General features: G+C 37.7%; 1 protein-coding gene across 1 annotated transcript in view; it reads left to right on the top strand.

The window, feature by feature from the left end:
• Bend2 (BEN domain containing 2) overlaps positions 1–15,467 on the top strand; it is a 63,076-nt gene extending 47,609 nt beyond the window's left edge. Inside the window, exons 12-16 of the mRNA XM_085838335.1 lie at positions 5,722–5,925; positions 7,046–7,167; positions 9,906–10,095; positions 12,759–12,962; positions 15,340–15,467. Coding sequence (XP_085694461.1) covers positions 5,722–5,925; positions 7,046–7,167; positions 9,906–10,095; positions 12,759–12,962; positions 15,340–15,467 — 848 coding nt within the window. The remainder of the gene's footprint in view (positions 1–5,721; positions 5,926–7,045; positions 7,168–9,905; positions 10,096–12,758; positions 12,963–15,339) is intronic.
• Positions 15,468–15,999: the final 532 nt, after the last annotated feature.

Raw genomic sequence — 15,999 nt, 5'->3', positions numbered from 1 at the left:
TGGTGTGAGGTGGAATCTCAGAGTTGTTTTGATTTGCATTTCCCTGATGATTAAGGATGTTGAACATTTTTTCAGGTGCTTCTCAGCCATTCAGTATTCCTTAGTTGAGAATTCTTTGTTTAGCTCTGAGCCCCATTTTTAATGGAGTTATTTGATTTTCTGGAGTCCACCTTCTTGAGTTCTTTGTATATATTGGATATTAGTCCCCTATCAGATTTAGGATTGGTAAAAATCCTTTCCCAATCTGTTGGTGGCCTTTTTGTTTTATTGACGGTGTCTTTTGCCTTACAGAAGCTTTGCAATTTTATGAGGTCCCATTTGTTAATTCTTGATCTTACACAGCCATTGCTGTTCTGTTTAGGAATTTTCCCCCTGTGTCCATATCTTCGAGACTTTCCCCTACTTTCTGATATATTAATTTCAGTGTCTCTGGTCTTATGTGGAGTTCTTTGATCCACTTAGACTTGAGCTTTGTATAAGGAGATAAGAATGGATCAATTTGCATCTTTCAACATGATAACCACCAGTTGTGCCAGCACCATTTGTTGAAAGTGCTGTCTTTTATCCACTGGATGGTTTTAGCTCCCTTGTCAAAGATCAAGTGACCATAGGTGTGTGGGTTCATTTCTGGGTCATCAATTCTATTCCATTGGTCTACTTGTCGTCGTTATACCAGTAACATGCAGTTTTTATCACAAGTGCTCCATAGTACAGCTTAATGTCAGGCATGGTGATTCCACCAGAGGTTCTTTTATCATTGAGAAGAGTTTTTCCTATCCTAGGTTTTTTATTTTTTCAGATAAATTTCAAATTGCCCTTTCTATCTCAGTGAAGAATGGAGTTGGAATTTTGATGGGGATTGCATTGAATCTGTAGATTGCTTTTGACAGGATAGCCATTTTTACTATATTAATTCTGCTGATCCATGAGCATGGGTGATCTTTCCATCTTCTGAGATCTTCTTCAATTTCTTTAAGAGACTTGAAGTTCTTATCATACAGATCTTTCACTTCCTTAGTTAGAGTCACACCAAGATATTTTATATTATTTGTGACTATTGTGAAGGGTGTTGTTTCCCTAATTTCTTTCTCAGCCTGTTTATTCTTTGTGTAGAGAAAGGCCATTGATTATTTGAGTTAATTTTATATCCAGATACTGCACTGAAGCTGTTTATCAGGTTTAGGAATTTTCTGGTGGAATTTTTGTGGTCACTTATATATACTATCATATCATCTGCAAAAAGTGATATTTTGTCTTTATCTTTTCCAATTTGTATCCGCTTGATCTCCTTTTGTTGTTAAACTGCTCTGTATAGTACTTCAAGTACTATATTGGATAGGTAGTGAGAAAATGGGCAGCCTTGTCTAGTACCTGATTTTAATGGGAATGCTTTGAGTTTCTCTATATTTAGTTTGATGTTGGCTACTGGTTTGCTGTAGTTTGCTTTTATTATGTTTAGGTATGGGCCTTGAATTCCTGATCTTTCCAAAACTTTTATCATGAAGGGTTGTTGGATTTTGTCAAATGATTTCTCAGCATCTAACTCTCGAGATGATCATGTGGTTTTTGTCTTTGAGTTTGTTTTTATATAGTGGATTACTTTGATGGATTTCCATATATTAAACCATCCCTGCATCCCTGGGTTGAAGCCTACATGGTTATGATGGATATTCGTTTTGATGTGTTCTTGGATTCGGTTTGCGAGGATTTTATTGAGTATTTTTGCATTGATATTCATAAGGGAAATTGGTCTGAAGTTCTCTTTCTTTGTTGGATCTTTGTGTGGTTTATGTATCAGAGTAATTGTAACTTCATAGAATTAATTGGGTAGGGGACCTTCTGTTTCTGTTTTGTGGAATAGTTTGAGAAGAGTTGGAATTGGGTCTTCTTTGAAGGTCTGATAGAACTCTGCACTAAACCCATCTGGTCCTGGGCTTTTTTTAGTTGGGAGACTATTGATGACTGCTTCTATTTCTTTAGGGGAAATGGGACTGTTTAGATCATTAATCTGATCCTGCTTTAACTTTGGTACCTGGTATCTATCTAGGAAGTTGTCCATTTCATCCAGGTTTTCTAGTTTTGTTGAGTATAGCCTTTTGCAGTAGGATCTGATGGTGTTTTGGATGTCTTCAGGATCTGTTGTTATGACTCCTTTTTCATTTTTGATTTTGTTAATTGGGATACTGTCCCTGTGCCCTCTAGTTCATCTGGCTAAGGGTTTATCTATCTTACTGATTTTTCTCAAAGAACCAGCTCCTGGTTTGGTTGATTCTTTGAATAGTTCTTTTTGTTTCCACTTGGTTGATTTCAGCCCTGAGTTTGAATATTTCCTGCTGTCTACTCCTCTTGGGTGAATATGCTTCCTTTAGTCCTAGAGCTTCTAGGTGTGCTGTCAAGCTGCTAAAGTGTGCTCTCTCTAGTTTCCTTTTGGAAGCACTCAGGGCTATGAGTTTTCCTCTTAGGACTGTCTTCATTGTGTCCCATAAGTTTGGGAATGTTGTGGCTTCATTTTCATTAAACTCTAAAAAGTCTTCAATTTCTTTATTTATTTCATCCTTGACCAAGGATCATTGATTAGAGTGTTGTTCAGTTTCCATGTGAATGTTGGCTTTCTATTATTTATATTGTTATTGAAGATCAGCCTTAGTCTGTGGTGATCAGATAGGATGCATAGGATAATTTCAATATTTTTGTATCTGTCGAGTCCTGTTTTGTTACCAATTATATGGTCAAATTTGGAGGAGGTACCATGTGGCGCTGAGATGAAGGACTATCCTTTTGATTTAGAAGAAAATGTTCTGTAGATCAAGTAAATCCATTTGTTTCATAACTTCTGTTATTGTCCATGTGTCTCTGTTTAGTTTCTGTTTCCACAATCTGTCCATTGATGAGAGTGGGGTGTTGAAGTCTCCCACTATTATTGTGTGAGGTGCAGTGTGTGCTTTGAGCTTTACTAAAGTTTCTTTAATGAATGTGGCTGCCCTTGTATTTGGAACATAGATATTCAGAATTGAGAGTTCATCTTGGTAGATTTTACCTTTGATGTGTATGAAGTGCCCCTCCTTGTCTTTTTTGATAACTTTGGGTTGGAAGTCAATTTTATTTGATATAAGAATGGCTAACTCCAGCTTGTTTCTTTGGAACATTCGCTTGAAAAATTGTTTTCCAGCCTTTCACTCTGAGGTAGTGTCTGTCCTTTTTCCTGAGGTGGGTTTCCTGTAAGCAACAAAATGTTGGGTCCTGTTTGTATAGCCAGTCAATTAGTCAATGTCTTTTTATTGGGGAATTGAGTCCATTGATGTTAAGAGAAATTAAAGAAAAGTAATTTTTGCTTCCTGTTATTTTTGTTGTTAATGTTGGGGTTCTGTTCTTGCAGCTGTCTTCTTTTAGGTTTGTTGATGGATTACCTTCTTGCTTTTTCTAGGGAGTAGTTTCCATCCTTGTATTGGTTTTTGTCTCTTATTATCCTTTGAAGGGCTGGATTTGTAGAAAGATATTGTGTGAATTTGGTTTTATCATGGAATACTTGGGTTTTTCCATCTATGTTAATTGAGAGTTTTGCTGGGTTTAGTAGCCTGGGCTGGCATTTGTGTTCTCTTAGGGTCTGTATAACATCTGTCCAGGATCTTCTGGCTTTCATAGTCTCTGGTGAAAAGTCTGTTGTAATTCTAATAGGCCTACCTTTATATATTACTTGACCTGTTTCCCTTACTGCTTTTAATATTATATCTTTATTTAGTGCATTTGTTGTTCTGATTATTATGTGTCCAGAGGATTTTCTTTTCTGGTCCAGTCTCTTTGGAGTTCTGTAGGCTTCTTGTATGTTCATGGGCATCTCTTTCTTTAGGTTTGGGAAGTTTCCTTCTATACTTTTACTGAATATATTTGCTGGCTCTTTAAATTGAGAATCTTAATTCTCATCTACTCCTATTATCCATAGTCCGTAGGTTTGGTCTTCTCATTGTGTCCTGGATATCCTGGATGCTTTGAGTTAGTATCTTTTTGCATTTTGCATTTTCTTTGATTATTGTGCTCATGTTCTCTATGGAATCTTCTGCACCTGAGATTCTCTCTTCCATCTCTTGTATTTTGTTGCTGATGCTCACATCTATGATTCCAGATTTCTTTTCTAGGGTTTCTATCTCCAGCGTTGTCTCACTTTGGGTTTTCTTTATTGTGTCTACTTCCCTTTTTAGGTCTAGTATGGTTTTGTTCATTTCCATCATCTGTTTGGATGTGTTTTCCTGTATTGTTTTTAAGGACTTCTACCTTTTTAGCTGTGTTCTCCTGTATTTCTTTAAGTGAGTTATTAAAGTCCTTCTTGAAGTCCTCTACCATCATCATGAGATATGCTTTTAGATCCGTGTCTAGCTTTTCCGGTGTGTTGGGGTGCCCTGGACTGGGAGAAGTGGGAGTGCTGGGTTCTGATGATGGTGAGTGGTCTTGGTTTCTGTTAGTAAGATTATTACGTTTACCTTTCGCCATCTGGTAATCTCTGGAGTTAGTTGTTATAGTTGTCTCTGGTTAGAGCTTGTTCCTTTCATGATTCTGTTAGCCTCTATCAGCAGACCTGGGAGACTAGCTCTCTCCTGAGTTCCAGTGGTCAGAGCACTCTCTGCAGGCAAGCTCTCCTATTGCAGGAAAGGTGCCCAGATATCTGACATTCGGACCTGCCTCCTGGCAGAAGATGAAGGCCCAAAACAGGGCCTTTCCCAGAAGCTATGTTGCTTCTGCCTGTCCCAGAAGCTGTGTAGCTTCTGTAATCCACACTCTCACCTGTGCAGATTGGTCTGTGAGGGATCTGGGATCCAAGATGGCTCCCCCAGGTGCACTGACAGAGCCCTCCCCTATATTTTTTAACAGTCTTATTTGTGCTTCTTTACTCATGGATATGGTGCTATTCACTGAAGCACACAAAACATACTAGTGAGCACAAAGTTAAAAAAAAATTGAGGTTGTTCCTTACAGAATCCATCAACTGATAATAATAGCTCCTCAATTAGGGGGAGGGGCTGGGAAGCTACTTTCTTTATGCCAGAATGTTCACTATTTTGTTCTTGTGCAGGCAATCACAGCTGCTGGGAGTTGCTGAGTGCAAAAGTCCTCTCATATCCAAAATACATGTTTTACTCTGGTCTTCCCCAACCTATGGCTCTTCTCCTCTTCTGCATTTGTGGCTGAGCACACCACTGACTTGCTCACTGCACTTTGATCAGTTGAGAGTTTCTATAGGCACTGACTACTGCACAAAGAAACTTCTTTGATGAAGTCTGATACCTTCACTCCTCTATAGATATAGAGATAGAAATTTCAAGAACAGTTTGATAGTATAATAGTAGTAGTAGTATGTTTTCCTCCTGGGGTGCATGAGCTTGCTAAGCATGAGTTCTTGGCCATGTATTTCTTTCTGCCTGTGGAGTAGGTCTTGTATCCAATAAGAAAGTGATTGATTACCCTCATAAAATTTGCTCCACTGTTTCACACCCTGGGCATATCTTGCTATGCTGGGTATTAGTGTAGGTCTCAGGGTTCACACTGGGTAAAATCGTTGGCGACTTTTTCCATAAAAAGCATTCATAGCACCTTCAGGTACTATGAAAGTTAGCTACCATGGGAGGAAGAAACCTGGTCAGGTAATTTGACCATGACCTGTGATCAAAATGTGCAATAACTTTGCCAGTGGGGTATTACTATCAAGTTCTGTTTTTTCCTGTATTTTAGAAGACTATCTTGGTGATCCAAGAAGAAACATCAGGTTAGATAGTTTTCATTTGGTGACTGCAAAGAATAAGCCAACTCCCACTTACGCAGCCTGCTACTTGGCTAATGTGATATTCTCTGAGGAAATTCTGCTTTTGAACTCAATTGGTAACCGTACTTCACGTTGCATATTAATGGATCAAAACAAAATGTCAGCAATAAGAGGTATGTAAAGTTAACTAAGGACTCTTATTTTTATCATTATTTGGTGATTTAATGAATGTTGTTGGCAGTTTAAAAGGAATGATGATGATATCTGTGAGTTTTAGAAATATTCCTTGTACTGGATAATACTGATTTTTACCATCTAATGATGCATCTAATTTTAACATCTAATGATGTTATAGCTCATAAAAGAGTAAAGCTTTTTCTTACAGTAGTGGACTAAGACCAGCCTTATTGACCATGGTATTCCTGTTGAGTAATAAGTCACGTTTTTAGTACTGAAAATTATGAAGGAAATGATAAAGAAAAAGTTAAATAAATAAATAAAAATGGAAGAATAAATAGTCTTTTAGTGCTAGTAACCGACAACATTGAAATAGGATTTCATGGTTAATCCATTATCATATTAAACTTCCTGCCTTCCAGATATGTGATCAAGGTCATAGGATATATAGACACTGAGAACACTATAAGGCAGAAGTATTATGCTTATAGATTATTACTCAGAGTCTAGAAGAGAACATATAGGTGACAACACTTAAAAATCTTTCCCAGTGTAGTGGTGTTGAGGGGGCCTCAGAATTGGACAGCTCCACTGAAGAGACATGCCTGTGAATGACCATTTGAGCTCTATTCTGGAGGAGTCTTTGTCTTTGTCGGAGTGAATGGTGTTGTACAAGGACTATCTTATGCTTACAGAATAATTTAGGGGAAGATAGACATGACAAGTGCATCAGTAAATACACTATAAAAGCATGGTGTCACTGCATTTATAGTGACAACTTTTCCCTGTTCAGGGTGCTGTTTCTTTTTAGTGCTAATATATTGATAAAGTGGTCTTAGAACCTTGAAAAAATTGGCACTCTTTTCTTAAATCACCAAGTTCTGAGTATTGCCCCCCCATGAGTTTTCAGGAAATATATGAAACAAAGAAATAATTCAGCAAAACTTCCCTATCAGATAGAACTTCTAAACTCCCAAGGGAGAAAATAGAGAAAAGAATGCCAATCATGAAGAGAAAGGGACTTTTTGTTGTTGTTTGAAATGAAACATTTCTTATTCATTTATCTGTTAATTTCTTTTCTAATTTTTGTGAATACGTTCTCTTCTCTGTTTGCAGAATATCTCTTGACGGTTTTCCCAGAGTATGACTTAAGCGAAAAAGGAAAAGCCTGGAAAGACTGTGTTTCTGCTATTAGTTTTATGATACAGAGTTTGTATACTGACGCAGAAATACCCAGGGTAAGTTACCTGTTTTCTTAATGAAGAACTTGTTATGCTCATATTGCATACAACACCAGAATTCATAGCGTGGCACTCAGACTTTTTAGGCCCTATGCTGTTTACTTGTTGTAGGTAGGTAGAGACGATTTTTCCAAATTACATTGTCTATTTATTTTACTACTTGATATTCATGTTTTATAAAATGACTTTCAGAGAAACAAAGTACTATATTGTAGTTACCATATTAAAATGTTTAGCAAGTCTTTTTCCATGTCTTACTGAGTCACACATACATACAAAGAATGCATATTTTGAGATTAAACTTTTGCAGATCTATTTTTCTTTCCCTTTATTTCTCCTTGCTTCCTTGTTCGTGTGTGTGTGTGTGTGTGTGTGTGTGTGTGTGTGTGTGTGTGTGTGTGTGTGTTTCTGTCTGTGTGCATGTGTGTATACTTGGAGGTCAGAGGAGGACACAGAGCAACCTGCTCTATCATCCTCTACCTTACTCGTTTGATACAGTCTCTTACTGAATTTGTAAATAGGCTGGCAGCCAATAAACTCAAATGATCTTACTGTCTTCAACCACACAGAGTTAGTGTTACATATGTGTTCACAGCTATGCTTGCCTTGTTGTGTAGGTGCTAGAGATGTAAACTCCGGTATTCATGGTTATACAACAAGTGCTCTTCCCTCTTGCGCTATCTCCCCAGCCCACATCACACATAATTTATACTCTCTGTAGTTAGTTTATGGCAATAGCAATCTGGTTTCTTTCTAATGAATTTCATCTTCAAAGTCCACTAGAGATTTGTTTTTAACCTTTAATGGGCCATTAGAGTAGAATGCCATATATGTTCTCTTTGTAGTAAAATATTTAAGTTAATAACAATTTCTAAATTTCACCAGTATCTCTAAAGATCCCACTTTATTATTAGTTATAGTATTTAGTCATGTTTGTCCCTTTAGATTAAGTTTATAGAAACTTTGCCAGGAGTATTTGTAGCTGAGTTTGTTTTCCTGGTGAGGGACTAGATTTCTGCGATAGCTCAAGCACCATCTGTTGGAAACCAGATCAGCTTATTTTTAACATTCCATTTCATAGCACTCAAAAACTGCATCCTAAACAATTTGCATGCAAAATCAATATGCTGTCTGGAAAATGGTAATTTGCATATTTGCTTAGCCTTCAGAAAAGAAGAAATATCTGCCAGGTGCCTGCTATATGCTTTATAAGAAGCCTGATACAGGTCTTTGCCATTCAAAGTGGCCCTGTGACCCAGAAACCTTGTGAGAAATGTAATCGTGGTTTGCACCTCAGACTCCCAGAAGTATAATTTGCACTTTTCAAGCCCCCAGCTCCAGATGACTTATGAATACACTAAAGTTTGAGAGGTCCTAACTTAGAACAGTGGTTGTGATCCCATGTACATATCAAAATCACAGGAGGTACTTTTTGTTCATTGAGACTTGCTTCACTATGGTCTGGTCTCACCAGAACTGTTCAAACTCAGGGGCTCAAGTGATCTCATTGATCTGACCTTCCAAGTCACTGGGCAACAGGAGCATACCATAAGACCTGATCACAGAAGACATTTGTAACATTTTACACCTGTTTGGCAAGGGTGGAATCCAATGCTCAGGTATTTTTGTAAGCAGTAATTCCTTAAGGGTAATATATATATATATATATATATATATATATATATATATATATATGAATGAAAGCCATCAGAAGAAGAGAATAAAATTAAAAGCATAAAATATTAAAAATAAGCTAAATATTGTCATTCATAGGAGACTCCCATTGCATACGTGTGTTCATTTTTTCTCGAATATTTACCACTATTTTTTCCAATTTTTTATTAGGTATTTTCCTCATTTACATTTCCAATGCTATCCCAAAAGTCCCCCATACCCTCCCCCGCCCTGCTCCCTTACTCACCCACTCCCACTTCTTGGCCCTGGCGTTTCCCTGTACTGGGGCATATAAATTTTGCAAGACCAAGGGGCCTCTCTTCCCAATGATGGCCGACTAGGCCATCTTCTGCTACATGTGCAGCTAGAGACACAAGCTCTGGGGGTACTGGTTAGTTCATATTGTTGTTCCACCTATAGGGTTGCAGACCCCTTTAGCTCTTTGGGTACTTTCTCTAGCTCCTCCATTGGGGGCCCTGTATTCCATCCTATAGCTGACTGTGAGCATCCACTTCTGTGTTTGCTAGGCCCCAGCATAGCCTCACAAGAGACAGCTATATCTGGGTCCTTTCAGCAAAATCTTGCTGGCATATGCAATGGTGTCTGCGTTTGGAGGCTGATTATGGGATGGATCCCCGGGTGCAGCAGTCTCTAGATGGTCCATCCTTTCGTGAATGGATACAGAAAATGTGGTACATTTACACAATGGAGTACTACTCAGCTATTAAAAACAATGAATTTATGAAATTCCTAGGCAAATGGATGGACCTGGAGGGCATCATCCTGAGTGAGGTAACCCAATCACAAAAGAGAACTGGATGTTAGCACACATCTATTTTTATCAGTTCATTAGACAGAGTTGCTAGGTTCTCCCATGAAATATCAAATCTTGACAGTTTGACGTAGTATTTGTTTGCCTTGTACTTATAATGCCCTCCCTCTGTTTTAGAAATGGTTCATCGTTTCCTTGCCATCATGAGGGTCAGGCTAGGTGGATACTGACATATGTACATACTTTCTCAATATAGAACTTTATTTATACATAGAATTTTGTGTTTCAGAATAGAAACTTCAGTGTGCCCATGTCCAGAAACTGGTATACCAGAAGCAATAATGATGCAGGTGTGGGCCCTTCTCAGTGGCTTCAGGATGTCAGGGAGTCTGTAAAAAGAGAAATAGTGGATTTTGAACACATTCCTGATGCAAACCCTGAGGGCAGTGATAATGCATCCATCAATCCTGACCAATTGGGTGAGTTTTCAAAACAAGCTCTCTGGCTAGCAGGTCCAGGTATTAAGTTAGTAATGTTTATAGTATTATTTTCTACTTCTATGCTTGTTGAAAAACCTTTGTGAGAAATTGAAACAACTTAAACTCCTTATAGTAATGGGCTAATGAAATAAAGATACTTGGATTTGACACTGACTACTTTAAATGTTAACTTGAATGTGTTATTCTTCCATCAGAGAGTAACACTTGGATGACATTTGACTGATGAGAGCTCTTAGATGAGACACCATCTGCTTTTGTGCTACAGGAGCTACAGCTGGGATCAGCTTCCAGTTTTTGGTCTCTGTGCCTGGCACATTGGTGGTGCTCAGTAAGGGGTTTCAGTAAAAAAAATAACATGTCATTTCTTAGGTCACTGCATCCGCACTGCCAACTGTATATACTGTGTCAAGTAAAAATGGTTCTGTAAATAATGGAGCCACTGGCTACTGTGCTTTCTATGATATTCTCCCCAGGATGCTGGCCTTTAACATCACTAGTAAATGAGTGGTCCCTGGGACTGTCTTTACCTTGATATTCATATCAACATTCAGTAGACTGTTCCTGGGGATTATGTTCAAAAGAAATTATGAGGGAATATATCTTTCTGTTATATAAATAATATAACTGTTTTATATGTTAAAGTTGTACCTAGAGAAAGTGGCTGAATTAAATAATAGAAATCACCAGACAAAGAATTCAAACAAACAAACAAACAAACAACAACAACAAACAACAACAACAAACAATTGGAGCTTCATATAAATAAGAGTCATATCAACCAAAATACTGACAAATGCAATTTCTTTTGAGGGATCATGGGTAAATTTTCTAAACCCAGTTTCATTCTCCCTAACTTAATGCCTTTCTTTGTTTGGTGCCCTTTTTTAAGGGTTTATTTTTAGAAGGAGCTTACCTTCTATAGTGATTTTTTTCCTTTGTTTAAATGGCACATTCCATAATTTGGGTGATTTTCTTAGATTCTGTGAAATTGAATTATTATGCAAGTATATCAACCTTTTTCTTTTTTTTTTTTTTTTTTTTTTTTTTTTTGGTTTTTCGAGACAGGGTTTCTCTTTATAGCTCTGGCTGTCCTGGAGCTCATTTTGTAGACCAGGCTGGCCTCGAACTCAGAAATCCGCCTGCCTCTGCCTCCCGAGTGCTGGGATTAAAGGCGTGCGCCACCACGCCCGGCTTTCAACCTTTTTCTTTTTTTCTTTTTCTTTTTTTTCTTTTCTTTCTTTCTTTCTTTCTTTCTTTTTTTTTTGTTTTTTTTTTTTTTTTGTTTTTTCAAGACAGGGTTTCTCTGTATAGCCCTGGCTGTCCTGGAACTCACTCTGTAGACCAGGCTGGCCTCGAACTCAGAAATCTGCCTGCCTCTGCCTCCCAAGTGCTGGGATTAAAGGCATGCGCCACCATGCCCGGCTAACCTTTTCCTGACCCTTGATAAATTTATTAGGCTAATCTCCCAGAATTAAGTCTTCAGGCCCATTGAGATGGTTCTAAATAATTCGCTCTCTTGAACATTAAATGTGTATGATTCAACATATGTGCTCCTACATATTAAATAATGACTGCTATGGGACAATATTTTTTGATTTGTAAGAATCATAACATGTTTCTCTGAGACATTTTGTCCACAAATAATCTTTTGTCATACATAATGTATAAAAATTTTCAATTATTGGTTTGAATTATTATGGATCTCAGGAAGATGCTAATAATCTATAAAATTGAGAGATGAAAAAAGCTTAACAATTTTTCAGTTCTAGTAAGATATCTAAAATATGGTATCTATGACAATTTTCAATTTGTTGACTTAAAGAGGTGGGCATATTACTAAAGAGAAAGCCTACTTTTTAAAGCTTAAATGCATCAATAAGAATTATGTTGCTTATTTTTGAAAAGGTCTTTTTTTGTAAGGAAATAATACATAAAAATCATTTAGGATATACCCAATTTAGTTTTACTACTTATTGCATACCAAGAGTTAGCAGGACACAAAGTCATCATTTTGAATAATGGTAACACAAATACTTAGGCCAGCAGTATGTCTCATTTCTTATGATGCCTCACAATCTACTAAAATTTTAAAATTTTAATTTTTAAGTTACATTATAATTATTTCAAAAAAATCAAACAATATATTATTATCATATTTTTCTCCTCCTCCTAGTCCTCCCTGATCCTCTCACCTCCTTATCTACCCATCTTATTGATTTTGCTTATTCTCATAAAAGCCAAAAACCTGTAAAAACAAAACACTAGAAATTTAAGATTTAATTCTTTTAAATTATCAAATTCCTGCACTCCCAAAATCCAGAAAAATTAATCTTTCTAGTAGAGCCTTTTAAAAATACAACCTAGCCTGGCGGTGGTGGCACATGCCTGTAATCCCAGCACTCAGGAGGCAGAGGCAGGCAGATTTCTGAGTTCGAGGCCAGCCTGGTCTACAGAGTGAGTTCCAGGATAGCCAAGGCTACACAGAGAAACACTGTCTCGAAAAACCAAACCAAACCAAAACAAACAAACAAAAAAAAACAAAACAAAACAAAAAAAAAACCAAAACCAAAACCAAAACAAACAAACAAAAAAAACCAACAAAGAAATCCAACCTAATCTGTACTTTTATGTTTTGCTTCTAGTATATCTTGGAGATCCATGTAGAGATATACGGATACCATATTCAGTACTGAAAACAGCAAAATGCCATTTGTGTCCAGACCTGTCAGCCAAGTACATCATTCTCCACTTGTTTCCAGAGGAAATACTAGTCGCAAGTAACGTCTATGGCAATATGGAGTGTGGCCTGTTTGCCCTTGATCCCAATAGGATTGATGCTCTCCGAGGTTTGTTTGTTACATGTAGATCATGAGAGAATAATACAAGTCAATGGTGTTAAGGGAAAGGGGCCAAAAGAAGAATTCATTTCATTTATGTCTTTTCTCCGGGAGATGGAAATTGTGCTCTGTCTTTCACTGGGGACTAAAAAGGTTCATGATTTGTGCTTCTCACTGTACTTGGCTTCTGAAGGTATCTTGAATGGACCTAAGATGGGAAAGGCTCTACTGACTATAGCTTCCTGCTGTGGTTTTCCATAGGTGTGGTAACTCAACAACATTTTCTGAACACAGTTGACTGAAGCTCAGGATTGAAAGTCCCATGGGACCGTTAACATTTTTCTTTGTATTTTCTTTTTTCGTTCTTTTTATTCAATGGAAGTTACTATCTCCAATGTGGGATTTTTCAGAGCTAGGGTTTCAATTGCTGTGAAGAGACACCATGACCAAGGCAACTCCTATAAATGGCAACATTTAATTGAGGCTGACTTAACACGTTTAGAGGTTCAGTCCATTATCATCAAGGCAGGAAGCATGGCAGCATCCAGGCAGGCATGGTGCAGGAGGAGCTGGAACACCATCTTGTTCCAAAGACAGATAGAAGACCAGCTCCCACATGGCTAGGAAGAGGGTCTCAAAGCCCACCATGACAGCCCACACTTCCTTCAATAAGGCCATACTTCACAACAGTGCCAACCCACTATGGGCCACGCATATTCAAACCACCACAGCACTTAATATTACTTATATACTAAATGGAGACTAATTTTGGAATATCATATTTCTCATCTATACATAAACAGACTTTCCCCTAAAATTTCTTTCAGTGTTTTAGAGAACACATTTTTGGAAGCACAAATCAACCTCAGTCCCTTGTCTCTACTTCTTATAAGCTTTGCAAATGCTGTTTGTCTTCTACTGCGTTTATTATGTGCCATAGCATGTGTCATGGACACATGAGACAAATCTTTTCCTAACTTGTCTTTAATCTCACAAAAGTATCTATCAGGGGGCAGGGAGATAGCTCATTCAGCAATATGCTTGCTTTGTAAGCATAAGGATCTTCTTATGATTCTGAGTACGCATGAAAAATATATATAGGGCCTAATAGTACACTTTTATAATCTCAAGGCTGGGGATGCAGACACAGGAAGGTCTCTGAGGCTTGGTAGCCAATCAGTCTACCAAGAATTGGATACTTCAAAGTCAGTAAGAGACCTTGTCTCAAATATAGTCCATGTCATTTCTGAGGTTGTCTTTTGCCTCCCTCCCATACAGATGCACTCAGGAATAAAATGTGTTCATCAGAGAAAAGTCTGATTCTGAATCCAGTGATTTATCACAAACTCTTCCTTCAAGGCTGCTGCTAATCTCAGTAACCTTTTGGGTGTGAAAGCTTTTGACACATGTATTGCTAAACATTTTGAATCTGTGCTTTGTTATCAGCATTATCCTGATTTATTAGCTTATTAAATCTGCAGAAACACAAACAGATCAATTTTACAAACTAACGCTGACATGTAAGGACCACCAGATGTTAAGGGATCAAAGGTACTGGAGCATTAACCTGCAAAAGCAATTAAAGCAGCTTTGCTATACTAACAAACAGCTGTCTTCTCTTTTGCCATCTTGTTTTTCCATTTTCTCTAAAAACACTTCTTGAACTGTTACTTTGTCACCTCCTCTTATGTACCATCTTTCTGGGAATGAAAGGTCTAAATCCGCTTATATTTTGTTAGATATATGACCACCAGTAGCAAAACAGCAGTGATCGCTTCCTGAGTCTATGAGAATAAAGACACTGCAGTTTCTTACATATTACAAAGACTTAAGATGCTTGTTTCTGAGCTAATGGATATGCTAGATGCATGTTTGAGACACTTAAGGAGGAGGAGAGTTGACCTTGGTTAATTATGACAGCTGAGGATTTCTATTCTGACATGAAATAAGATAATTGTGGATTATGATTTGAGAGTGGTGCTCTTTCATGTTATTATTTTTCAGATTTATCTAGATAATTTAATAATTGCTATAATCCATGCATTATCTATTAAATTCGTAAAGGCCGGGCAGTGGTGGCACATGCCTTTAACCCCAGCACTCGGGAGGCAGAGGCAGGTGGATTTCTGGGTTCGAGGCCAGCCTGGTCTACAAAGTGAGTTCCAGGACAGCCAGGGCTCTACAGGGAAACCCTGTCTCAAACAAAAGAAAACAAAACAAAATCGTAAAGACCCCTTGCTGGGGTGCACTTCAATAGTAGACCTGTGTTTGATCCCCAGCACTGAAAAAACTAGGGGAAGTGAGAAAGCAAACTAAAAGTACATGAATTCATTTCTCTGAGAGTTGATGTCCAAGTAACTCTTCTGTTTTGGCTCTTTATCACCAGAATTTCTTCAGGACAACTACCCTGAATATGATCTAGAAGAAACTGGATATTATTGGAAATTGTGTGTGACAGCCATCAATGGCTGTCTCCAAATCCTTAGACAAGGCCCAAGGAATGCAGTAGCTTAATCATTCTAATTCCTAGCAACAGCTCTTTCTACAGAGTCAACCAAACAGATGGATGAAACTAACAGATCCATTTAGCCAAGTTTTTCTAAAATAGTAGATCATTTTGTAAGTTTCTGAGGTTGTCATGCCATATTTAGCCTGCCCTAATGACAAAGTTCTGTATTGACTACCAATTAAAGAAAGATCTTTTTGAAGTAATTTGTCTCTGAACAAAGTGGGGAACTGTGTACTTCTTTCTTGAGCATCCAGTTACGGAAATACTAGGACATTCTTAAATGATTATTTTAGCTGGTTATGTGAATACAGAGCAAGAGTATATAGAGAGACAATAAAGAGAGAGAGAGACTTAACACTTAATGGCAGATGAAATCTCAGTGTCAGCCACACACATGTAGAAAGCTGTAGTTGGGACAATACAAGATGTTTTAAGCATCCCTTGCATATGGTCAAAACTTGGTATTTGCTAAGTGAGTTGACAGTTTAGAACTTAGGTATAAACAGTTGATTCAGAAAGGAGATGTTATCTACTTAT

The sequence above is a fragment of the Mus caroli genome, unplaced genomic scaffold (assembly GCF_978045245.1).
Source record: "Mus caroli unplaced genomic scaffold, Mus_caroli_1 scaffold_5, whole genome shotgun sequence".
NCBI lineage: Eukaryota > Metazoa > Chordata > Mammalia > Rodentia > Muridae > Mus > Mus caroli.
This window is presented reverse-complemented; position numbering and strand designations above follow the sequence as displayed.